The sequence below is a fragment of the Paramormyrops kingsleyae genome, chromosome 16 (genome assembly GCF_048594095.1).
Source record: "Paramormyrops kingsleyae isolate MSU_618 chromosome 16, PKINGS_0.4, whole genome shotgun sequence".
In the NCBI taxonomy this organism is placed as follows: Eukaryota; Metazoa; Chordata; class Actinopteri; order Osteoglossiformes; family Mormyridae; genus Paramormyrops; species Paramormyrops kingsleyae.
This window is the reverse complement of record NC_132812.1, coordinates 23,528,058-23,553,922: the sequence shown is the minus strand read 5'-3', so window position 1 is coordinate 23,553,922 and position 25,865 is coordinate 23,528,058. Positions and strand designations below refer to the sequence as shown.

General features: G+C 47.3%; 1 protein-coding gene across 3 annotated transcripts in view; it reads right to left on the bottom strand.

Moving 5' to 3' along the window:
* trpm2 (transient receptor potential cation channel, subfamily M, member 2) overlaps positions 1–24,353 on the bottom strand; it is a 29,804-nt gene extending 5,451 nt beyond the window's left edge. Inside the window, exons 1-23 of one of the 3 annotated variants that reach the window (XM_072700287.1) lie at positions 23,959–24,353; positions 20,935–21,097; positions 20,387–20,567; positions 19,359–19,525; positions 19,074–19,257; positions 18,882–18,943; positions 18,580–18,780; positions 18,213–18,315; positions 9,898–10,019; positions 9,189–9,536; positions 8,947–9,096; positions 8,449–8,581; positions 8,156–8,301; positions 7,328–7,440; positions 6,607–6,705; positions 5,522–5,747; positions 3,890–4,008; positions 3,365–3,497; positions 2,818–2,989; positions 2,292–2,472; positions 1,731–1,915; positions 1,493–1,625; positions 400–487 (exon numbers count right to left, since the gene is read on the bottom strand). In XM_072700287.1, coding sequence (XP_072556388.1) covers positions 400–487; positions 1,493–1,625; positions 1,731–1,915; positions 2,292–2,472; positions 2,818–2,989; positions 3,365–3,497; positions 3,890–4,008; positions 5,522–5,747; positions 6,607–6,705; positions 7,328–7,440; positions 8,156–8,301; positions 8,449–8,581; positions 8,947–9,096; positions 9,189–9,536; positions 9,898–10,019; positions 18,213–18,315; positions 18,580–18,780; positions 18,882–18,943; positions 19,074–19,257; positions 19,359–19,525; positions 20,387–20,567; positions 20,935–21,097; positions 23,959–24,215 — 3,666 coding nt within the window. In that variant the 5' untranslated portion in view covers positions 24,216–24,353. Of the gene's footprint in view, positions 1–399; positions 488–1,492; positions 1,626–1,730; positions 1,916–2,291; positions 2,473–2,817; positions 2,990–3,364; positions 3,498–3,889; positions 4,009–5,521; positions 5,748–6,606; positions 6,706–7,327; positions 7,441–8,155; positions 8,302–8,448; positions 8,582–8,946; positions 9,097–9,188; positions 9,537–9,897; positions 10,020–18,212; positions 18,316–18,579; positions 18,781–18,881; positions 18,944–19,073; positions 19,258–19,358; positions 19,526–19,966; positions 19,993–20,386; positions 20,568–20,934; positions 21,098–23,958 lie in introns of those variants that run through there. The other 2 variants (XM_072700288.1, XM_072700289.1) reach the window with 2 other exon arrangements.
* Between the last annotated feature and the right edge of the window lie 1,512 nt (positions 24,354–25,865).

Here is a 25,865-nt window from a genome sequence, read left to right as displayed (position 1 = left end):
GGGACAGTCCAGTGAGTGCTCAGATACTGAGACAAGATAGGGACTGTGCAGTGAACATTCAGATATATGGAGAAGGTAGAGACAGTGGTGACTACTCAGATACATGGAGAGAGTAGGAACTGTGCAGTTAGTACTCAGATACATGGAGAGAGTAGAAACTGTGCAGTTAGTACTCAGATACATGGAGAGAGTAGGAACTGTGCAGTTAGTACTCAGATACATGAAGAGGTAGGGGCAGTCCAGTGATTACTCAGATACATGGAGAGGGTAAGGACATTCCAGTGAGTACTCATAAACATAAAGGGTTATAGATTCAGGTTATAAATACAAGGTGCCCCACAGCTACACAACACATAACATGGTGCTTGGTGGAATAGGCGGGATCCACCAGAGATGCACCTGCTCCTCCAGACGAGCCAGCCTCTTCGTCATGGAGTCAGTGTCTCGGTTGTGGTTCACTTCCAGCATTCCCACGAGATTCCCCACCCTACGGGTCACACGTCAGGGGTCTGGTTATAGCAGGGGAGGAATCGACACAGACTGGTACAGCTCAGCAGTCAGGCAGAATATTACACAGAAAAGCAAAATTACTTTAAAAGCAAATACCACAGCTTAGGGTGCAGAAACTCCAGAGAGGAATGAAAACTGGGAATTTGGTTCAGAAAATTAGTTCTCTCCGTGTTTGAAAGTCAGCTCTTTTTAGGGGTTTAACGATTCTCCAAATCCACGGTTCAGTTCAGACCTTGATCCTTGAGCCATATTTCGGTTTCTACCTCATTTTTTTTTTTTTGGGGGGGGGGGGCGGGTGTATAAAAAACATGGGGAAAATATTTCTGGGTCTTATTAACCACAAAGTATTTGGGTCACCCCATCTTGAGCTTATGGAACTAACCTAGCTTTTACTGCAGGCATGATCACTTGATCATGATTGGACCAAAAGAGCCACATGACACACACAGTTGGAAGACAATAAAATAAGTGTAATATTTACAAAATAAATAGTTTTTCCTGACTTTAATGTTTGACATTGTGGGGACTCATTGTTATAAAAATCAGTGACTGCAATCAACCAACTAAAAATGCCAAAGGTCTCGTGTTTGATTACTTATGGTTAAGGTTAGGTAGGGGTTAAGGTTGTCATAGTAGGGATTAGGGTTATGCCCATATAAATGGATAAAGAGTCCCCACAAAGCTATAATGACAAACCTCTGTCTGTCTGTGTGTGCCTGCGTGCGTGTGTGCGTGCGTGCGTGCGTGTGGCTGCACCCTGCCTTTTGCCCATGTGTCCCCATAACCCTTTATTAGATAAGCAGCTGGGAGATTAATGGAAAATACTATTTTATTTTAGATGTCAAAATTATCACAACAAATCCAGCAGCCCAGCTTATATATGGTGGAGGCAGGTCACCTAGGGTCTCTGTTAAATATGTGAAGCAGCAATTCCCAAACCGAACACTATTCATATTTAATTAGACAAATCAACAGTAAGTACTTCTCAGAGGTGTCCTGGACACGATACTCCACACTCTGACTCTGCTCCTGCCGACTCTTGGCTAGGAAGTTCTCCTGCATGAGGGCTTCCCAGGACAGCATCTCCTCCTCCTCGAACCGGGAAAGCTGCTGCTCTGAGGATGGAGGGGAAGCAGAGGGACGGGGGAAAGGGGTCACCCTCGGGAATCCAAATTGTATCGGGCTTGGGTTACCGAGGGGGGGTGCAGGAAACCACTCACTGAACTGCCTGTGCTTGTTCTTGGATGGACGGCAGAGCAGGAAGCGAGTGACGAGGAGGTACAGGTGACTCAGGAGAATGAAAGGAGGGGGGTAAGCTGGGCGACTGTGGTACTCCTTGATAAGCTCATAGCGCTGGAATTTCCAGAAGCAGTCTGTGTTGTCCTGTACTTCCTGGAAGGTGTAACTGAACAGGCGGAGAGGGGCAGAGATTATCACCAAGTAAAACCAGCATGTAAGTGATTTGCTAGTCAAGGTGTTTGTTAGAAGCATTTGTTATAATTACATGACAAGAAACTAGTTTTAAATTAATTAAATCATCAAGCGGCAGAAAAAAAAGGTTTCAGTTTTGTTTATTGTGGTAATGGGATACCGATTTTATCACTAAAATCCAGACATAGGATTTTATCACTAAAATCCATTTAAGTACTGGGATAGGTTTATACCATGGGTCATGTGACCAGAACATACCCCTCAGGGCATGGGGTATGGGTGAGGTGGCCAATAGAGAGAGGGTGCTTACTACCTGAAAATGAAATGTATGTCTTGACTGGAGAACTCACTTGAAAATAGCAATGAGCAGATTGAGCAGCAAGATGTTGGCAAACAGCAGGTACACGCAGAGGAGGATGATGGTGAGCCACTCTGGGAAGACTGGGGTCTGGTCAGTGGCTAGCACTGGGCACCGTGGCTTGAGGGGGTCGCTGCCATTGAGGGTGCAGCTGTCCATGCTAAACTGTACTCCTAAAAGCCACAGAATCCAGCCTCTCAGTGAAACAACAGCTTGGTGTGGCTGGGCCGCAGTTCTTACACTTGCCAGTAGGTGTCACTGTGGTTAAAGTAGCCTGAAAGTGGTTGGCTCAAAAGTGTCTTTATCCTCAATACTATGTGTAGAGTGTATATATGTCACACAGAAAGAACTTTTTCCTTTTTAAGAATAGTAATCATTATTAATTATTATTATCCAGGATTGTGATTCTCGCTATAATTCCTGGTTTGTGGGGCTGCATGGTCCATAAATTAATCTCCTGCCCATGTGCGTAAATACATGGTCTTTCTTTGATGGACCCTGTGACCTGTCTCACTCACGGTCAATGTCGGTGGGGACGTTTCCGAAAATGATGAGGTAGGGTTCGTAGAGCACGCCCCGCATGATCCATTCAAGCCGGTCCTCGTTTTGGATCAGGATGCCCTGCTTGGCCACTCCAAAGGCCACTACCCATATGCTCAGCAGGAACATGAAGAAGAACAAATCCATCATCTGTGAGGGGCCGAGAGAGAGAGAGATAGAAAGGTGGGCAGCTGCATCATGTTTGGTCTGGGAAATGTTTCCCAAAAGCTGCAGTTAGCAACTTCCATTTAGATGCATGATTCCAACTATGCAAGTTGCTAACATAGTTAGCATAGTTAGCAACTATGCTTTGGGGAAACACACCCCTGGTAAGCAGGATATATATGTGAGAAATTTTGCAGGGGGACCCCTTTGAATCACTAAACTGGAGACTTCCCACGGGATTGAGATCATTCTAATTTTATTTTTTTCTTTTCTTATATTCTTCATTACAGTTCCTTTCTTACACAATCGGTATCACCTAAACCACAACTTCCACAGTTCCTCAGTGCACCGTCTACCCACCATCCTCCGGACAATTATGATCTTGGGGCCCAGTGTTTTGCTGATGGTGAAGATGGCCATCAAGCGGAGGCAGAAGATGATAAAATCGATGCACAGGACGACCTTCCCTGCATAGAATGTGGCCGTGATCAGCCTGTGGAACAAACAAGGTAATATGACAGAACATGATGTACAGTAGGAGTGAAAAGGCAGCATATGTCCAGCCTCTTGGTATTAGGATGCTCTTATTGTAACTCCTCTTTTAGTAAGAGCTGGACACGTCAACCACATGACATATGGACGCCACTTTACAGTAAGACTACCCTTATGAAGGGGTAATGAATGGTTTATAATCAGGCTACTAATTAGGTTGTAACACTTTGTAAATCATTAGTAGACAATTATTAATAAGATATCAATTTTCTTTTTATTAATGAGTTACTACCACTTATAAGTGGCAAAATGGAACCTTATTGTAAGTGGTACCGGCATATGAAGTTAACGTTCACGCCTCACCCATTATAGTCCAGGATAATCATTCACTACCTGAAAATAAACCCACACGTGAAGAGCAGAATGGAGAGCACATCCAAAATGTTCCACAGGTCATTGATGTATCTCTTGACCTTCTTCTGAAAACCAGACCCGTCGGGATCATCGAAGAGCTTAAATTTGAAGGGTAACAGTACAGTTAGAAAACGTGCTGTAAACTTCCATTTGCCAGAAGCAGGGGTCTCCTACCCGCCCCTCTGCCTGTGACGTCTCTCCTACCCGCCCCTCTGCCTGTGACGTCTCTCCTGCCCGCCCCGCTGCCTGTGACGTCTCTCCTACCCGCCCCTCTGCCTGTGACGTCTCTCCTACCCGCCCCTCTGCCTGTGACGTCTCTCCTGCCCGCCCCGCTGCCTGTGACGTCTCTCCTACCCGCCCCTCTGCCTGTGACGTCTCTCCTGCCCGCCCCGCTGCCTGTGACGTCTCTCCTGCCCGCCCCGCTGCCTGTGACGTCTCTCCTGCCCGCCCCGCTGCCTGTGACGTCTCTCCTGCCCGCCCCGCTGCCTGTGACGTCTCTCCTGCCCGCCCCTCTGCCTGTGACGTCTCTCCTGCCCGCCCCTCTGCCTGTGACGTCTCTCCTGCCCGCCCCTCTGCCTGTGACGTCTCTCCTGCCCGCCCCTCTGCCTGTGACGTCTCTCCTGCCCGCCCCTCTGCCTGTGACGTCTCTCCTGCCCGCCCCTCTGCCTGTGACGTCTCTCCTGCCCGCCCCTCTGCCTGTGACGTCTCTCCTGCCCGCCCCTCTGCCTGTGACGTCTCTCCTGCCCGCCCCTCTGCCTGTGACGTCTCTCCTGCCCGCCCCTCTGCCTGTGACGTCTCTCCTGCCCGCCCCTCTGCCTGTGACGTCTCTCCTGCCCGCCCCGCTGCCTGTGACGTCTCTCCTGCCCGCCCTGCTGCCTGTGACGTCTCTCCTGCCCGCCCCGCTGCCTGTGACGTCTCTCCTGCCTGCCCTGCTGCCTGTGACCTCTCTCCTGCCTGCCCTGTTGCCTGTGACGTCTCTCCTGCTCGCCCTGCTGCCTGTGACGTCTCTCCTGCCAGCCCTGCTGCTGTACCACTATTTGTCCTGCAGTCAGATGCAGCCCCAGCACCTGCCTGCCATCATCTGCCTGCCCTCTGCATTTAGAGTCAAATCTTAAAATTTGGACTGTAAATTAGAGCTTTGCCATCTTTTTCATTTAACTTCCTCTGTCAGCCCCTGGAGGATGTGCTCCCCCTGTGAGTCTGGTTCCTCCCAAGGTTTCTTCCTTCTAGGAACCTTTTCCTTGCCACTGTTGCCTCTGGCTTGCTTACTGGGAACTTGGGCGGGATGAAATGAAGCGCTTTGAAACAATGTAACGTTGTGAAAATGCGTTATACAAATAAAATCAAAATTAATTGCATCACCTGTGTGCTACTCTGTTTCAATAAAACCATTAAAATCATCATAATTCAAAACAAAATTTATTCTAAAGTACCGATATAATAAGTCCAGTGTAAATTAATATAATTTTACCTAATGAAATTAGCAGTCTCCTATCTTGGATTTTAGCCTACAGTTTAACGGATTTCACCCCGTGGATTTTATCTAATCTTACAGGATATGGGTCTGCAGGTCCACTCCTTCACCGGAACGTGTGTAGATGGTCTGCTTACCTGCCGCACCTCCTCGACCACCAGCGACATCAGCCACAAGTACAGCAGCAGCTCCGTCCAGGAGGGCGTCAGCTGGAAGTCAACCACCAGCACAAAACCAAAGAGCACCAGGAAGCTGAAGTAGGACACGATGCCCCAGTAGAACTTGACCATGGGGGCCATAACGAAGCCAGCCAGGCGGGAGATGCAGTCCAGAGGCTTGAGGTTCATGTGGACCTGCCCGTGTCTGAAACGGGGAAAAAAAATTAAAAAAATGGATGTCACATAAATGCCAAGGACACATTTCATTGTTGTGCACTGTGTGCCGTGACGTTTCAACAACAGCAACTAATCACTTTCACTATTTCACAGATGTTTCCTCACAATTCCTTCACTTTTAACTGTCAAAGACTGGAGTCACTAGTGATGCCAAATGAAGCTTCTTGAGCCATTTGCTGTATTTTCTGACTAGACTAGATGGTGCTCTCTGTTCAAAAATGGTTCAAAGCTTGCCCCATAGTGAACTAAGAGCACCATCTAGTGGGGTTAAAAAATTCAGCAAATGGTTCATGAAGCTTAATTTGGCATCACTAGGAGTCACTTGCTGAGGTAAGTTACATAGTAAATTGTTTGATAACGTGTAGTATGGCATTCTGGGTACCTAAATCTAAGTGGAAGCTTAGAAGAGAAAAGGGGTTACCAGACTATACCTCAGCGGAGGTGTGCGTGCACATTATTATTCAACCACCATCTGCTAATTCTTCAGTTAGGCTATCATTTATCGTTATATAAAGTAACATACTTACGGTAGGCCTACATACAAAACTGCAGCCAGTCACAACCCATATTCACGTTGTGTGGAAATACAGCTCTGAAAGCTGATATTCTCCATTAGATCAGGGTGCTGAGCAGAAACACACCGTACAGAGACCCTATCACCTTCTCCATTTGCGTTAGTTACCGTCTATGGTTCTTACAAATGGGTGCTTGAATCTCCTTGGTGCCTGAAGCTAGATTAATGACGCTCTCTGCCACTTAGAAACAGCCGGGTGCCCCAGGACGCGCCTGATTGATGTGTTTAATCAGCTACTGCCGCCGTCTCTCACCGGAGCTGAGCTTTCCACCCCGTATCTGACGGAGCGCCCGCTACGGCGTCTTTAAGCTTGTTTTTCCGCTCAGACGCCTTGAGGATTTCTTCGTCACGCCTGGGAAAGAAAGTCCATCCATAAATTTAAGGTAGTCGATTAAACCGCAATGCCCACTCTGTGTATATGCATATACATACCATCCAGTAATAAAAACATTTTGAATTGTTTATTAATTTATCGTAAATGTGTTGTATGGAAAATGAGATACAGTAGGACGTTTTATGCATTTGGAGTACGTAACAACACCTTCATCAAACATTTTTCTATTTGCGAAAATCCGTAAGGATTCTGACCACAAGTTCGGGTTTTCTGTGCTTGTGCTTGTCGGGACTCTGTGACTTCAGACCGTGCCTGTTAAGTTTGCTAGTTCAGATCCCGTGTTTGACGGAGCAGTGTCACAATTGCGCCTTTGACCAAGGTCCTTAACAGTTAACACCAATTGCTCTAGGGACTGTTCAGAACCAACGTTCTCAGTTCAACGTTGCTTTGGATAAAAGCGCTAAATAAATGTAATGTTGCTCATTCATCTCTCTCCTACGTCTCTAATGCCAGACATAAAGTCTGATGCTGCCACCTTGTGGCAACAATTTACCAAAGCATATAATGTTGCTTTTCTATAGATCTTTTAGTCGTGCATTAGTGCTTCTGAGTTAGAAGGGCGGAGGAAGTCGAACCTGACCTAAAGCTGATGAAGCCAGTGTAGATAAGCAGAGGGAAGGCCATGCACAAGAGCACCTTCCACAGTGGATTGCTCATCGCTAGCTCTCCACACCAAGTCTGGGTCAGAAATGCCTGGAGGGAAGGTGTAGGAGGACAGATCAATCAGGAACCACCCTCCCCCTCCCCCCCCCCCCCCCCCAGCCTGTGCCATCAAAATCTTTATTGCCACATGACCAAAGCTGGTATAAATTTGTGTTGTCCCCCACAGTAGCAAGCTGTGCCATTATGACAATAGATAACTAACAATTAGATCACAATGCAGATAGAGTAAATACAAGGCACATGATACACAAGAGAGTAGTAAATGCCAGGCATGTTATACAGTAATTTGTGCGAATATGAGTAGTGCAATACAAGAAGTTGATACAGGCACAATTAAGACGGCTTCTATCTATGCATACAGTATAGGGGCTTAGTAATTTAAATATAAAGGTCTGTTTACTGGGTGGATGAATGAAGCAAAATTAAATATTAAGGGCAGGCTATATGTGCCTCATGCACCTGCAGCCCTGCATATAACATGCATTGCATGAAGTGTCCAAACAGATTGTCTGGGGTCTCTGCTGGTGAAACATTTAAATGTTGTGATGTGTGACTACCAGCAGGAGGCGATGTAGAGCAGCCTGATAGTGCTGGGGAAGAAGCTGTCCTTGAATAGTTCTGCTTTTGTCATGAGCGACCTGAGTTGTCTACCTAAAAGGGTAGCAGCTGACACAGATCATGCACAGGATGAGAGGGGTCCTTCATGATCCTTTCGGCACAGTTAAGAAGCTCTGAATGCCCCTACCTGCACCCCTACATGGGCCACAAAGCTCTTGTCATCAGCTTCCAAAGCCAAACGCAGACAAGTGGCCCTGCCCCAAGAAGGGGAGATGCGGATTAGAAGCTTCTGGGCCCGCTGTTCGTCCCAGCTGTAGCACTCGCTGAACACTCCTACGGGCAGAAGCAGGACTGTTTGTTTGTGGGGAAGAACCTGGGCCAGCTGGTGCTAAAATAGCTGAGGACTTTAGGCAAGCGGTGCTGATGTCATGTTGCTGTGGCTTATCGGGATGCTCTTATAGGTCGGCGCGTCTCACGTACCAATGGCCTGCCTCTCGTAATGATTGGCCAGCTTCCTCATCTCCTCCGCCTCGTCACCCACTTGATCCTCCTCCAGGGCCATCCTCTTCAGGATCCGGCTAGCTGCTAGCGCCGCCGTCAGGCTGTCCCTGCACTACAGGCGGGTGGAATGACACCGGGGGTCACATGGCCGCAGTGCTTCCGGAACCCCTGTCTATTCCACACAGCATAGGGCGCAATGCAAGGGCAAACTCTAGGCGTGATGCCCGCCCATTGCAGGGCACAGTCACACATTATGGGCCAGTCAACAGTTCACATAACTGCATGTCTTTAGACTCCCAACACCCTGCACCATATTGTTAATTAACCATGACATATATCTTAAAGTGCACATTGAACTCCGATACATTGGCCACAATTTGAGATACCACAAACGCAGCCCCAGGACTGATGTCACCAGCTGTGTTTATAAACATCTTATATTCCCAGCCGTCAGCCTTAACCTTCCCGCTTCCCTACCTGCTCCCACGCTATCTCAGCCAGCTCCTTGTCGTTCTGCAGTATTGCCCAGAGGAACAAGTCTCTTCCGGGGTCCCTGAGTGCCTCTGCTTCCCTCTCTTCATCAGCGGTGGATGAACTCTGGAGGTCTGCAGACACTTTGGTCTGAAGCTTTAGGAAGAAACACATGAGCAGAAATTGAACGAGCATTCCTACTCCAAGCGAGGTATCGAGTTACGTCTTAAGGCTACGTGGCTTCTCACTGTCACACAGACGTCCTCCTCGGGAGTTTCAGCGCAGGGGTTCTTTAGGGAATAGAGTGGCTGGGTGAAACTTCCCAAGAAGTGGTGCACCTCCTCGGAAACATGCCGGAGGGACACCTGGCTCCGGCCCAGACGGTCCAGCTGACTCCTGTTTCCCTTCTCAGCCTTCATGCGCCTTCTGAGCCTCTGCAGGAACAGGCAGCCGGGCTCCAGGTGGGCGTAGAGCTCGCACAGGGTGTCTTCATGCAGGAACTCTCTCAGGCTGACGTTATTCGCCAGAAACAGCTTCACGAAGTCCGGTTTGTGGCCCACCAGTGCCGAAAGCATGGCCCGATGAAGGTCAGTGGACTTGAAGAGAAACAGGAGTGCTGTCAGCCAATGTGCCCACAGAATACAGGATCTACCCTGAGGTCGCAGGTTGTCAAACAAACATGTTCCCTTCAGATACTACTAAATTCAGTGAACATTATTTACTGGTGTGTTTTGTTTTCTCCTCCCAGTATCCTACACCCCATTGCCACACTGGTGTAATCTCCTACTGTTTCAGAGATTGCTTGCTCCTCCCTGGCATGTGTGGATGGCACCTGTATCTTCTCTACGCTCTATGCCCATGAGAAGCACATGCAGTATCTTAGCAGGCTTCTTGGAGAAGAATGTGGCAAAAACCTGGTGGTTGGCATCTCCACTTTGGTAGTTGTAAAAAGCTCACCTTCCACTGGCTTTCCTCAGTGAAGATCTCACTCTTGGCAATGTCTACACGGTTCCACGCCACCGCCAGCTCCAGCTGCTGCTCCCAGCTCTCATGCCCTGGGGTGTCGCAGTTCCTGGAGGCTTGGGGGGGGGGGGGGGTGAGGCTCCATGAACACACATCCTGGCAGGATGGCCTGCTTCACTGCAAACCACTTGGGCTAAATTACAACATGGATCCATGCTCCAAACGTACAAGAGGCTGACTAACTCAGACATGGAGGCTCGTTAATGATAAACAGAAGCAGGAAAATAGGAAGAAAAAAAAGTTTTTTCCATCATCCAAGACAAGATAACTGCATAGGGAGTAAAACCAAGCTAACTGTGATTGCATTGATTGTGTTTACACTCAAGGACTATATGGAACAATATTCCATCAAACATGAGAGTCGATCAGCTGACCGGAAATGCTGTAAGTGACGTCAGACGCCGGAGACTTGGCGGAAAATCTGAATGAACAGCGAGCTGAGCGAGGACAGCGAGGGGAAGTTGGAATCACTCGAAGAATACATTGACTGGTACTTCGACACTACAGTCATGAAGAAGAACATCAATACATCTTCCCCGGGAAAAAGCGAGACGCCGTCATCCAAAAGAAGTCGCCCGGCAGACTCCCCCGGAGCAACTTCGCCGACTAGTAAAGACTTCGCCGACATATTGGAGTCAATCGACAAGCGATTGTCCAGCTTCGACGCGAGGTTGTCTCTGGTCGAGATTTTGCATCAGGAGTTCACATCCCTGAGGGAGTCTTTGGAATTCAGCCAGCAACAGGTGGAAACACTCGCTGCTGAAAACGCCTCACTACGGGGCTCGGTCAAGTCTCTAACTGAGAATGTGACCAATCTAAAAGAAGAAAATAAAAAAATAAAAGAGACTGTCATCGATCTCCAAGCCCGTAGTATGAGAGATAACCTGGTGTTTTCAGGCATCCCGGAATCTGCTGAAGAGGACGCAGAAATTACGGTTAAAACATTTATCAAGACCCACCTGAAGCTTCCAGAGGACACTGTGGAAAGCATCTGCTTTGACAGAGTCCATCGGCTGGGAGCTAAGAGGCCTGGTGCCCTGAGACCGCGTCCTATTGTGGCCAAATTCGGGAATTTCAAACAGAAGCAGCAGGTGAAGAGCCGCGGCAGGGAGCTGAAAGGAACGGACTTTGGCGTAAACGACCAGTTCCCCAAAGAGATTCTGGAGCGACGCAAAGTTCTGTTCCCAATCCGACGCAGCTCCATCCAGAAGGGCTCCCGAGCTGTCATCGCCGTGGATCGGCTCTACGTGGATGGACAGCTCTACCGCGACCCTAACATCACTCCCTGGTTATATTAACGCCACCCCAGATAAGAACCTGTTATATTTTTCTTCTTTTCCCAAATCCTCTTCTGTTTAATCTAGCTTATACATGTTAATTCCCTAATTTAATGTTATGTCATAACAAATACACTGCCGTCAGTCTCCGCAGCGCTTCAGTCCTAACAATGTTTTCGTTTCTATGTTTCTTACTTACACCCTTACTCGCGTGCCCCTTTGTATGTCTTTTTCACTTCTCCCTGCTTTCCCTGCACCGATCACCTGCTTTAAATTTCTACTCAATCACACACAACACCCTCGATTTTTACACATCTGCACGACATGATAATGTACATATGTACTTAGCTTCACCACAACCACTCCGACCTTATAGTGCACACAGACATATAGGATACACACGCACACAAGCGCTCACACGCTCGTTCGTATCTGACTCATTTGCTCGTGCAATATTAGCTACACACACATGTCTATGGGCACACTAAGGTTTGTCTCATGGAATGTGCATGGAGCTGGCTCCAGAGAGAAGAGGTTAAAAATATTTAGCCAGCTTAAAAAACTACAGGCAGACGTTGTTTTATTACAAGAGACTCATAGACCTGCCACAGCTACAGATGAACTTAAAACACCTGAGTTTCCTAATGTGTTCTCAGCCTGTTATAACTCTAGGCAAAGGGGAGTAGCAATTTTAATACATAAAAATGTTAATTTCACATTACTCAACACAATTATAGATCCAGAAGGTAGATTTATAATCATTAAATTGTCTATACTTAACAAGAAGTTATGTATTGTTAGTATATATGGTCCAAATGTTGATAACCCTTCATTCTTCCACGTTTTCTTTACCGCACTCTCTGAACACCTAGATAGCGCACTCGTTCTTGGGGGCGATCTCAATTTCGCACTAAATAAAGAAATGGACAGGCTCAGTGCAGCTGCTCAGCGCAATTGGGAATCCATAAATATAGTTAAGCAGTACATGAGTGACTATGGTCTTCGTGATGCATGGCGTTCTCTTCACCCCAACCGTAGGGAATATACTTTCTTCTCACACGTCCATCACTCTTACTCTCGTCTGGATTATTTCCTAATCAGTAGCTCACTGCTGAGTGACATTTCAGACACTGAGATACACCCTATAGCTGTCAGCGATCATGCTCCTGTATCGTTAACCCTAATAAATAAGAAAGCCATTCCACCAATTAGAAACTGGAGATTTAATACATCATTGCTTAAAGATGGAGATTTTATTAACTATTTCAAAAAAGAGTGGGCTTTATATTTAGACTATAATGACCTGCCTGGAACATCAGCATCTGTTCTCTGGGAAGCAGGCAAAGCTGTGATGAGAGGTAAAATAATCTCATTCTCATCACATAAAAAGAAAAGAGAAAACAAGTATATTCAGGAATTAGAAGAAAACATCAAATCCTTAGAAGAAGCTTATGTATCATCCCAGGAACAGGAAATGCTGAATAAAATATGTAAAGCAAAATTAGAATTAAATGAAATTATTCATAAAAAAACACAATTCTTAGCACAAAGACTTCGCTGGCAAAATTATGAATATGGTAATAAATCAGGTAGATTTTTAGCTAACCAGTTAAAAATAAATAAAGAAAAAACAACTATATGTGCTGTTAAAGACTCAACTGGGGATACAGTATATGACCCTGAAAGAATAAACAACACTTTCAGGGACTTTTACAAATCTTTATACTTACCTCAGATAAACCCATCTAAAGACGAAATTGATCAGTTTCTTGATAGTATAACCCTTCCGAAATTATCAGATAATCAAACGATAGAACTGGATTCTCTGCTGACACCAGGTGAACTCCAGGAAGCTTTGAACAGTATGCCCAATAATAAGGCTCCAGGCCCAGATGGATTTCCAGTAGAATTCTATAAAGAATTCTGGACAATTCTGTCACCAACATTCTACAGAATGTTGCAGGAAACCAAGGAAAATGGTAGACTACCACCAAATATGAATTCTGCCAACATTAGTCTCTTGCTAAAACCAGGCAAAGACCCTATATTGCCTACCAGCTATCGTCCAATATCACTTATTAATGTTGACCTTAAAATAATCTGCAAAGCTCTCTCAAAAAGAATAGAGAAGATAACCCCTCACATAATTCATCCTGACCAAACTGGTTTCATAAAAGGGAGGCACTCATCAACAAACACACGTAGATTACTCAATCTGATAGACTATTCGTGCAATAAAAACCTTCAAATCATAATATTGTCTCTAGATGCAGAAAAAGCATTCGATAGAGTTAGTTGGAGTTTTTTATTTGCAACATTACACAAATTTGGTTTTGGAACCTCTTTCATAAACTGGTTAAAAATATTATATAGTTCCCCAACAGCATGTGTTAGGACGAATGACCAAACATCCTCTAGCTTCTGTCTCAAGAGGGGCACCAGGCAGGGATGCCCTCTCTCCCCCTCACTGTTTGCAATTTTTATTGAACCACTAGCAGCAGCAATTAGACAGGCTATAGTGATTAAAGGCATCAAATGCAAGAATGTGGAACATAAGGTCAGTCTTTATGCGGATGATGTGTTACTTTTTCTCCAGCATTCACAAACCACTCTCTCTGAGGTAATTACATTAATAAACTCTTTCTCAAGAGTCTCAGATTATTCAATAAACTGGTTAAAATCTACAGTTCTTCCAATTAACTGCTCCTTTCAGAACTCTTCCTCCACTCCACTGCAATCTGGGGATATTAAATATTTAGGTATTAATGTTTCACCTAGGCTGGCAGACTTAACTAAATTAAACCACATCCCACTTTTAAAGAAGGTAGAGGATGAGCTGGTTAGATGGAAGTCCCTGCCCATATCACTCATGGGACGGGTTGCATCAATAAAAATGATGGTGTTACCAAGAATTAATTATTTATTTGCAATGATTCCAAGTAAACCATCACCTGACTGGTTTAGATCTCTGGACTCCGCCATCTCTAAATTCCTTTGGAAAGATAAACCACCGCGTATTAGCCTAAAAACGCTGCAAAGGACCAAGGACAAAGGAGGACTAGATCTGCCTAACTTTCACCACTACTTCTTAGCCAACAGGCTTCAAAACATCTCAGGATGGCTAAAACATACCTTCTTAGATGAACCTTGGCTAGACGTAGAACAGGCTCTATGCAATAACATAGACATTTCGGATCTACCATTCATTAGCTCAAACATTAAACGACATGAATGCTTCAAAAGCATCAGTATCAGCTCTTCTCTGACAGCATGGTGGGAGTTTCTTAAAATGACTGAGTCTTCATTAATCCCATGCAAACGTACTCCCATCTGGAACAACCCTGACATACTACTAAACAATAATATCATAAATTTCCCGGATTGGAGTTGTAAAGGTATTAAATACTTGGAACATATATTTGAAGAAATAGACTTTATCCCCTTTGACTTATTAGTTAAAAGACATGGGATTAACAAGAATAGATTTTTAGAATATCAACAAGTTAAATCTATAGTAAAAAGGAAATTCAAGTCTACTCAAATCAAATTACAAATACCACCAAGGGTGGCAGAATTCCTTAATCTCAAAACCCCCAAATTACTGTCTAAAATATACAGGACACTTTCTAAAATGGATGATTCAATATCCCTTCCTATTGCAAAATGGGAGGCAGATTTATCAATCAGCTGGAACCACAATTTCTGGTCTAAGACATGCTTAAAAACCTTTGAACTGATTAGAAGTCCCAATTTACAATTAATACAATACAAAATCCTGCATAGAGTGCACTATACAGGGCATCGGATGTTCAGGATGGGTTTTACATCTTCTAACAACTGCTCACACTGTCAAGGGGATACACCTGACAATTACATCCATGCTCTTTGGTTCTGTCCACCTGTTCAGATGTTTTGGCGCAGGATTTGTGAGGACTTATCAAAGTGTCTGAAATGTATCATTCCAGCCTCTCCTTCAGTCTGCTTGTTGGGTGACTTAGATGGTGTCACTACCGAGATTAACACAACCCACATGGCTTTCACTGCTTTATGCATTGCTAAGAAGACTGTCCTCATGAACTGGAAAAATAAAAATAACCTTAATATCAACCAATATAGAGAGAGTTTGCTGGACCATATTAGTCTTGATACAGCTTCTGCCGCCACATTAGACCAATCTCTCTGGGCTCCTTTGATCAGCTCCATCACCTAGTGGCGGTGGGGGGTCGCAGGTTTGTCCCGCTTCGGTCTTTGTTGTTGGTGTGGGGGGGGGCCTATGGGCTTGGGGTGTCTGGGGGTTCCCTGGGGGGGGGGGGGGGGGGGTTTCTGGGGGGGTTCGGCGCTGGGACTGCGGTCCTGGCCTGGATGGGGCTTTGGTGGCTCTTGGGTGGCGTCTTTCTGGTGGCTGCATGCAGCGCTGCTGGGGTAGCCTGTGCCGGCGGACGTAGGGTACCAGCCTGGCGGCCGTGCTGCTCCTGGGTGGGTCCGGGGCGGGCTTGGGGTTCTGGGGGCGCTCTGCCTTCGGGCTGGGGTTCCGGCTGGGCTGGGGGGGCTTGGGTCCTGGTGGGTGGGTCGCCGGGGTGTGGGCTGGCGCGTGCACTGGGGCCCGGCCCCGGCGCGGGGACCTTCGGCGCATTGGAGGGGCTGGGGGCCTCTTTAGCTGGTGGGGAGGTTGTTACCATCTGCCCGCAGGTGGTCCCTGCCTTAGGGGTATCCACTCTGCGGGGGTGGGGGGGAATCCAATAGAGTAGGAGAATGGACCAAACCTGGGTGTCTGTTGTCTTATGTAGTCTGGGAGTTGACTGAATGGTGGGGTGGGTGTAGTTTTTCCCTCTGTGGTGGGGTCTGGTTGGCTGCCCCGGGCTCTGTGGTGCCCGGTGGTGCCGCTGCTCTGGGCCCCCGGACTGGATGGGCCTCGGCTCTCCCGCCCTGGGTGGATTTCGGGGAACGGGGGTGCTTATGGGGGTCAGCGGGGGGGCTGGCTCCAGAGGGGGGGTACTTTGCCCCCCCCGATCCTTTCCTCCCCATCCCTAAATGCTTCCCTCCTCCCGCTCCGTCACCCCAACACACATATAGGGCTTTGAGGTGCAGGTGCGTCGCTGGGATGCAGGGGATTCCTCCTCTGTCCCCCCGTGGCCACCTGTGTCTCAATCACACATCACAACTTAGACACTCTCATTACTTACTCTCTCATGACACATACATTTAGGGCCTTGGGGGTGGGCACAAGGAATGGCGTCCAGAGGTCGGTCTGTTCATTCAGCCTTACCTCTGGTGCCAGTGCCCACTTCTCAATTTTAAGTTGCATATAGACATTGAGGGTTCTGGGGAGGGGCCGAGCTGACACCAGCTGCTGATTGGCAGAGGGTGGTTAGCACCATGCCCTTCCCCTGTTTTAAAGCACTTTAGAACAACACGCACCAACACCACATATGAGCGGGCGGAGGGAAGCATGGGGTCTTTTCACACCCCCGTTCTCTGTTCACCATCTGGGGCCGGGGGCTGGGAGGAGCTGGCCGTCCGGTCGGGGTCTGGGCTGGTGGGCTTCTCGGCTGCTGTGGGGTCCGGGGTGGTCTTCTTGTCCCCATGCCAGAGGAAAAAAGGGATCCATCTCCGAGGTCTGGTGGCGGATTGCCCCTCTGGGGGCGGTGGTGCCTAGATCTCGGAGTATAGAGTATATATGGGGAGTGTGAGTGTGTGTACGGCGTTCATTTCTGTGTCTTCATGTTGGGCGAATGGGTGAATATTTGTTTATGTGTGCATGAGGGTGGGAACGTATGCTTGTGTATGTGTGTGCCTGTCTGTCTATACGTATGTGTCAGGTTGGGTCTTAGACTCCACCTGAAATAACATCTCAGGCTCTATTACCCCCCGCCACACTCCCTGCTGGTGGATGAGGCCCCCGGCCGCCGATGCGTTGGTGGCTCTCGATGTCTGGGGCTGGATGCTCTGGTGTGTGCTGGCTCACTCTCGGCGGTTGCCTGCCGGGGCCTGGCCCTTCCGGCTCTGTCGGGGCCCTGGCTGGGGGGTGGGGGGTCCCTTGGATCTCTGGGCCCGGGGTCCGGTCTGCCCTGGTGTGGCCGGCCGCCGGCGGGGCCTGCGTGCTCGTCGCCACGGCCCCCTGGGGCTCCTGTGATGTGGCTGCCGGATGGCCCCCCTCCGGAGCGCTCCTCTGCCCTTTTCTCGGTGGGGGCTGCAATTGTCCCTGCGTTGGTCCTCCTGGGGTTCCCGTGCCCTGGGGGGCCTCTGGATATCTGGGGCCCGGGTCTCCCCCGTGTCGACTTCATGTCCTGGGTGGGCGGGGCTGTGGCTCCCCACACACACTACTAGACAATTACTTGGAGAAACCTTAGGAACACCAGCGCGCTGACACACAGGTGTGCACACAGGTGCTCACGGACACGTGCTCACGGACACACACTGTCTTGATCGGCTGTTGTTTCTGGGCATGGGTTGTAAGGCTGGTTGTGTGTGCTGTTCAACAACATTTAACGTTTGATGGTCGTTGTGATTAGTACAGATGTTGTATGTTGTCTTTCTCTTTTCAACAGACATGGAAGCAGATTATCTGTTTTGTTTTTTTCTTGGTTTTTTTGTTTTTTTTTGTTTTTCTTTTGTTTTTTTTTTGTTTTTTCTGTTTTCTTTCCATTCCTCTCTCTCCCTCTCTCTCTCTTCCCTCCTTCTCCTTTGTCCCCCCCCCTCCCTCTCCTTCTTTTGAGGAAGTAAATAAAAATATAAAATAAAATAAAAAATAAATAAATAAATAAATCCATTAATAATAATGGATGGATGGATGGAAGGAATTTCCAAGCAGTGCAGCCCTCTGGGAAATTACTTCTTTTCAGTTCACTTTCACAGGAACTCGCAGCATGTTTTCTTAATTCAGCTTCCCATTTATTGTAGTGCATGTTTAAATGTGGGTGTGAGCTGGGTGGTTTGACTTTGATCTGTAATAGTGATCATACTAAGGATTACCTTTCAAGAGGGCCTGCAGGATTGCCACGTCCAAATCAATGTGCTTCTCCTCGTCAAGTCGGAAAACCGTCAGCAAGTGGGGCATCCTGATGATATCCTGAATCTGAAGGGGAAGATGGGTGTCAGGTCATGCCCCGAGGAGCCTGAGGACCATCTGTACGTCCTCATGGACAGACAGACCACAGGACTGTCTCACGGACACTTCAGGTCCAGAGTGTAAAAGTCCAGACCAAGATTTTGTTTCAACCAACCAGTTCAGTATAAAGAGTCTCAATCACAGAGTACTCAACTGGTTGGTTGAAACAAAATCTTGGTCTGGACTTTTTGAACCTGAAATGTCCACCTTTGGGTATAGACGATGGCTCACCTTTTTGGTCCACTCGATGATCATGAGGCTAGAGAAGCTCTCATACTCTTTACTGAAAAACCTTTTCATCAGCTTGCGGATGAGGGCGATGTTGACCTGAGACAGGGGTAGTCTGGCCGCATGGGCGATGACATCGGCCACCCGTCCGGAGCCTTCCAGGATCACAGAGGGGGTGCCATTGAGCATGGCGTTGTAGATAGTCTGTGTAGACATTATGCATCACCCACGGGGGTTTTTAACATTAAACTGGATGAAGAGCACACAAAGTGGTTATGAATGTGAATGAAGGGTCAAAGCCTCACGTTGAGTGTGCCTGGCCCCCCCTCCAACACCACACAGACAACCGGGATCTTAACCCCGCCATCTGTATGAGACACAAAACACAACAAACAAATCACCAAAGACGTGCGTGATACAGCAACAGTGAAAAGTTCCAGAAGATGCAGTAGAAATCCGGAAGACAAGCTCAGGAGAATGGAAAGTTTGGTACATACCGGCTCTCTGTCCAAGGGGCTGCTGGGAGATCAGCTTTTCCAGACGGCTGCGAAGCGCGATCTCCGCCCCATACTGGCCGTGTGTGCCGTCGTCCACCAACAGGAAGTGTGAGTGGTTGACATCTAGACATGAGAGCCGGCCCTGTCCCTGCTCGTCCAGGGAGTAGTGTGCAGGAAAGCACCCCTGAGGAAGAGAGCGGGCACATGAAGGTACGTGAAGCTCTGCCAACGTGGGCGAGATCTCATCATGCTAAGGAAGGTTGTATATGAAGCTTCATGGCCTACCTCAGGGTGGACCAGGGGTTCCCGGTTGTGCAGGACTCCCCAGGTGACCACGCCGATGGCCACAACCTGGGCATCGAAAGCACTGCTACTCAAAGTGTAGTCCCGCATGGCCATGCCCACGTGCTTCATCACACCTGTGTGGGTCCCACCCGTCACAATCCATGCCCCTAGACAGGAGACAGAGACCACACACCATCCATGTGTGGATAGGAGGCACCAAACGCTGATGACCTCTGGGTGACCTCTAGTCACATGACTGTGCAGTCTGCCATAATTCCACGACGACCGGGAAGGTGAGTATTGCTGATGTGCGCACTTCCGATTCACATCCTCCTGCCAACTCGTGGGCAAGGAGTCGATTCCTAATACATCAATGAAGCTGGACTGCGGTAGGCAGGCAAGGATACGCTTTCTGGAAAATTCTTTCGGATTATTCTCTCCTGTTGCAGGACAATGTCAAGATGCTGCTGGTTTCAGTAGCACCATTTCAAACCATCATTTCTAACCATCTGAGGCATCATCCAAGCACACATTCATCATGGAGGCATTTTGTGGTTCTGATACAGTGTGTGTAACTGTATGGTACAAGGGGACAAAATAAGCAGTACCTGTGGTTTGGGCCACCTTAATCAGCCCTCTGTGTAACTGTATGGTACAAGGGGACAAAATAAGCAGTACCTGTGGTTTGGGCCACCTTAATCAGCCCTCTGTGTAACTGTATGGTACAAGGGGACAAAATAAGCAGTACCTGTGGTTTGGGCCACCTTAATCAGCCCTCTGTGTAACTGTATGGTACAAGGGGACAAAATAAGCAGTACCTGTGGTTTGGGCCACCTTAATCAGCCCTCTGTGTAACTGTATGGTACAAGGGGACAAAATAAGCAGTACCTGTGGTTTGGGCCACCTTAATCAGCCCTCTGTGTAACTGTATGGTACAAGGGGACAAAATAAGCAGTACCTGTGGTTTGGGCCACCTTAATCAGCCCTCTGTGTAACTGTATGGTACAAGGGGACAAAATAAGCAGTACCTGTGGTTTGGGCCACCTTAATCAGCCCTCTGCGGAACATCTCCTTCAGGCGGGTCTTCATGTAAAAGTTCTTGGCTCCCCCCGTGACTGAGATGAGGAGGTTAGGTGGGCGGAGTCTCCAGTGTTCTGTCAAAAGCTCATAGAGGGTCTCAGAGGAGGTGTCTGTGGAGACGCGGATGTACTAGGTACACGGGAACGCACACACAAGGAGAGAGAAGTGAATGACCTTTGTATAAGAAAAAGGCTTTACAGTACCTATTGATTTTTGGCTAAAGGATCTTTGTTGGGAATCCGTGTTTGTCTTTCATTATTGTCTCACATGAGCAACAGCAGTTACAGTATGATCAAATGGCCGAGATGGAGGAGACACCACTCGCATTACGCTCCTGAACCAAATGGCCGAGATGGAGGAGACACCACTCGCGTTACGCTCCTGAACCAAATGGCCGAGATGGAGGAGACACCACTCGCGTTACGCTCCTGAACCAAATGGCTGAGATGGAGGAGACACCACTCGCATTACGCTCCTGAACCAAATGGCCGAGTACCTTTCCCGCTTTGTGGCCGCCCAAGCTGATATCTCCGAACGCGTCAGTGGGGGCCTCCCGAATGTGTCTGTATTTGTCCCATGATTCTCCCAGGAACTCCTCCGGTTTGATGGCCTCATCAACATGGTGAGTCTTTGGGTAGCCACACTTACAGACCCCCTCCCTGTCGGAGAAAATGCATCGGTGAACCACAGGATTACAGACAATGAGTGTCTGAAGGACTGCAAATTACTAAACAATAATTAGTAGAAAAGCTGTTCGGAACATGGTAGCTCAGATTATAGCACTGTCACCTCATCACCACAGGGTTATGGGTTTGAATCCCACCCCTGTTGTGTGTGGGGTTCGCTAAGGTTTCCACAGGGTACTTTAGTTACTTCCTGCAGTCCACAAACATGCAGTTGCATTAACAGTGTATGCGTGTGTCATGTGATGGACTGGCTTCTGTCTGTGCTACTTCCTGAGGCAGGCTGACCCCTCAAGTAGATAAGTGGCTGCAGTATCAGATTTTAACTAGGAAAAACTGCTGAAGTCCATCAAATTTAAATCTCTCCAGTCTTAATGTCTGGTGAATTGCATAAAACGGGCAAAAATTTTCACGTGCTTCTATTTAAAAGAATGAATCATCATTTTTTAATGAACATGTAGACTTTAGGCTTGCCTATATGCAGAACGAAACAACCATTGTTCGCCTCATTCACTCTGATAAAGCACGCACAATAACAGCAAAGGGAAACAAGCATGAGAAATCTGATGTGGCCAAACAAGCAAACCTTGGTTTCTCTGAAACCAAGCAGATCTAATGACAATAATGACGATGAGTCTGAGATGGTCAAGGAGACCACTGCTGGGGTGGCTTCTAGCGAATGCACATTTTTTTTTATTTCAAGTCTGCGGCAGAAGGAGGTAATTAATTATGAAATTATGAAGGAAGGAGACAGCGAGGCTCGCTAACAGTAAGGCATCACGGAGCGCCATTGGCCGCCCGCTTCTTTCGGGCCAAAATGCAGCGTCGGCTTGTCATTCTGGGTAATAGTGTGCTGTCTGGCAGGTTGATCACAGGGTTACCGTAAACGACCCTTTTCAATCAGGCCATCCGGATGGCCCCGGAAAACAGCCATTGTACTTATTAAGCAAATTCAAATACAGGGATGTGAGGCGGCTGTTCACTGTTGTAGGGCATGTAGGTGATGCCCACGGGTCTGGTAAATTTCATTAATCCCACGTCATGTGGGCCCCCTAAACACCACGCCCCAGTTGCAAATTCAGGATGGGTTTGAATGTGAACACACGAAAGAGGTGGTGTAAAGTGGTGATTTTTCACAGCAAGATGGAATGACAAGAGCAGTGCCATCACTACTGATGTTCTTCCACTGTAAACTGTTTACAGGCAAACCCATCGCACTGCCGTAGTTAAAAGTTGCATTATTTTGCACATTCATTCATTCATTCTTTACGGCCAGATAGACCTACATGTATTTTTTGTTCGTTTGCAAAAAAATTGTATTCTCTTTTACTTTATATGAGAACATGTGGACCTACATTTGAAGGAAATTGTTTACATGTTACAACGTAGAATTGCATAATATTTATTTATTTTGGCGTTACGCACGTCAGTCTACTGATGCGACTTATTTTATTTGAATTGACGTACTTTTCAGTAAAAAATATAACTCTACATGCCTTATTGATGTCTTTCTTTATATAAGCACTTAAATAATATTTGACAAATATTTCTCCCATTGGTCCGGGACGTCTTGCTGCGGGATGGATGTTTTATTTATGCTGAGCCCAACTGAACATCATTGGGTAGGTTGGCAATAAAATCTGCATTTGTTCAGTGATTAGCAAGGCAGTCGCCACCAGAGTCGGTCTCGCATTTAACCGTCAATAGGCAGCCAAACAGCATTACTGTTGAGTGCTCTGCCTATTGCATGTGGCGGGGCAGGTGGGGGGGAGGGTAATCGATCTGAGTACTAAGAAAAGGGGAGAAAATGTACTTTAATGAATGTATTCTTAGAAACACATTACTTTTATGGGCATTAATGACTTTGTAATTTAACACTGTGATGGAACCTACAGATATCAGTGTTCCAGTTGTTTTGTCTCTTGTCATGCCTGTCCTAGACAACACTGGGCACAAGGCAGGGGAACACCCAGCGTGAAATGCCAGTCCATCACAGGGCAAACACTACGGGCAACTTTGGAACACCAGTGTGTCTGACTGCATGTGTTGTGGCTGCTGGAGGAGACTGTAGTTACCCAGACGAAACCTGCACAACACCGGGAGCCCAAGCAGCCTTCATACACAGTGGAAATGGGACGTGGCGCCAAGCAGGGCTGGCCCAACCTTCTCAGGGGCCCTATGCAAAGCTTTACCTTTCCGGTCCTCCGCAACGCGGATAATTCGGCAAGTGTCTGTTCTGCCTTTAGCTAGAGCAAGATCCGCTGTCAGCTCAAGAACTTTGAGCCACTATGTTGTAATATTGTGTATTACACAAAAAGTAAGATTGCATGCCTGCTTTTATTGTGTAACCATATTTTACATCTTAAAACCCAAGTTCTACTCTTATTGAATTTAAATACTGTCAGCAGGCAGTGAAGGCTCCTTCGGGATTTTTATAATTATATTGTAACCAGGAAGCCGTGCGTCTCAGTCTGAAAAAGCAGCGTTAAATGAGTCCTATACTGTGTGTGCGTTACACAGCGGATGCCCCAATGATAAATATGACTATTAAAAATACATTTTAAATGTTTTTCACCATCTTTCAGAGAAAATTGCCACGTCACCGAGGTAATTTGTGACCGGTTTATGTGAGCAGGACCAAGGGTTGCATTTACCTTTTATATTCATGGTTAGCTGGAAGGAAAGGGGCGTGCTGTACGATCTCACAGGAGATTAATCAGGCATGTAGCACCTTCTCAGTGTGATGAGGACTTTCACGTGTAAACACGCCGCATCCCGTCACGAAAGTGCAGCTCTGTGCACACGGATCATGCACGCGATCCGCCCTGCACTCCTACCTGCCGTCCTCCGTGTAGTAGGCGCACTCCTTCTTCCGGATGTTCTCCTTGATCCAAGCCATGAAGGCACACCGCTGGAAGGAGGGAGAGAGGGACAGATACTTGGCGGTCCGAGTCACGCTGGCAGCGAGCGTCTGCACAAAGCTGGGCTCCATCACGTCCCCCATTGTCACGGCGACTGCACGCACTCTGTCTGTGGATACTATTCCAGGCTGTGCTGATGGGGGGGGGGGGGGCTCTGCAGTGAGCAACTGCATCCACTCCTGCAGCAATGGTGATGTCACGGCCAGCCCAGAGCACAGCCTGCGCAGGGGAGTTCTGACTGCTGCTTATTTGTGGGCCAGCAGGCTATTTTAATCCACCCCTAGCATCACAGAGCCGAATCAGTTCCCAGCTTCCTCGATGACCAGAAAATACTGGATGACATAAGCACTTCACTTCCCATGATGCAATGCAATCTAATATTATAGGTCATTGCACTCATTTATGTGTTATGATCTGCAGAGGGAAATTTGAGTATTGACTGTTAGCAGGCCTGAGCTGGCATACTGGCCATTTTACTCGTGAGCCGGTGAACGTGTGAGCTGGCAAACTGCATTTTTTATTTGCTTGTATTTCTACCCAGTGTGCGAAACAGGGGTCAAGTCTCATGCTTTGCTTGGGTGTCATGTGCCAGACCCTATTAGGGGGGAACCCCCCTCCCCACTCTCTCTATAATGTGGTATTTAGGATTATGTGAGAAGTGCATTATTATTTTTTTTAATGTTATGGATCTTAATCATTTTGTATTGTGAGTTGTTATCCATCCATCTTCCAGTTCGGGGCTGTGGGGATCCCAGAACCAGTTTCAGGCAGTGAAGGGCACCAGCCAGGGTTGCATCCTAAATGCGCCAACAGTCGCACACTACAGGCAATTTGGAGATTCCAGTTAATTTAATTGCATGAACCAGAGTACCCAGCATAAACCTGTGCATCACGGGGAGGACATGGAGGGTATCAAAGGTGGAAATTTAAGATCTAGAGAATAAAAATCCAGACCAAGATTTTGTTTCAAAAACCTTCTGAAGACCTATTTATACTCCACTGGTCAGTTGAAAGAAAGAAAAAAAAAAAAAAAACTTGGTCTGGATTTTTACTTTCTGAAATTTCCACCTCTGGAGGGTATACACACAGAGCAGAGGCGGGGCTTAAGTCCCCAGCTCCACAGCGCCACCCACTGGGCAGACATTCATAGTGCTTCACTGAAATACAGAATGTATTTATCTCATTAGATGTAATAACTTCACCAATTAAATCCTTTAATATACAGACGCTCCTCTACTTACGAATGAGATATGTTCCGAACGGCTGTTCACAACTTGAAATGTTGTGTGGCGGGATTAACGGGCAGATGTCGTACCAGGCGGAATTGGCGTGCAGAAAAAAAAATCGATGTTGCGGAAAGGAAACGGGAGCCCGATGAACAGAATTTGGACTTACAATTCTCTTTGTTTGTATGTTTGAAAGTTCCTAAGTTGAAAGTTTGTAAGTAGAGGAGGGTCTGTATTCATAATATTTATATTTTTAGTCATCTAATTTTAGTCCTTGGTCAAGGGTCCCCTCATGGGATTTTCCTGTTTTAGTGCACATAGCAGATGAGCAGTTTGCATCAGCCCCAGGGGTCCAGTTAGGAACCATAAACCAGTTTAATTTTTGCAGACGCCCACCTTGTCGTCGTGGCTCTGGGGTCGGCTCAAGTGGATCGCCCTCTGTTGGTCATTAGACTCTACTGGGTGTATCTTGGTCTCAGATCTGGGCAGCATTTCAGAAAAGCCGTTATCCTGCACTGGAAAGTGAGGTAAAATCAACCTGCATGCAGGCTGAACTCAGAATAAGACATTTCCTCCATGTGAATGGCAGAGTGTTTA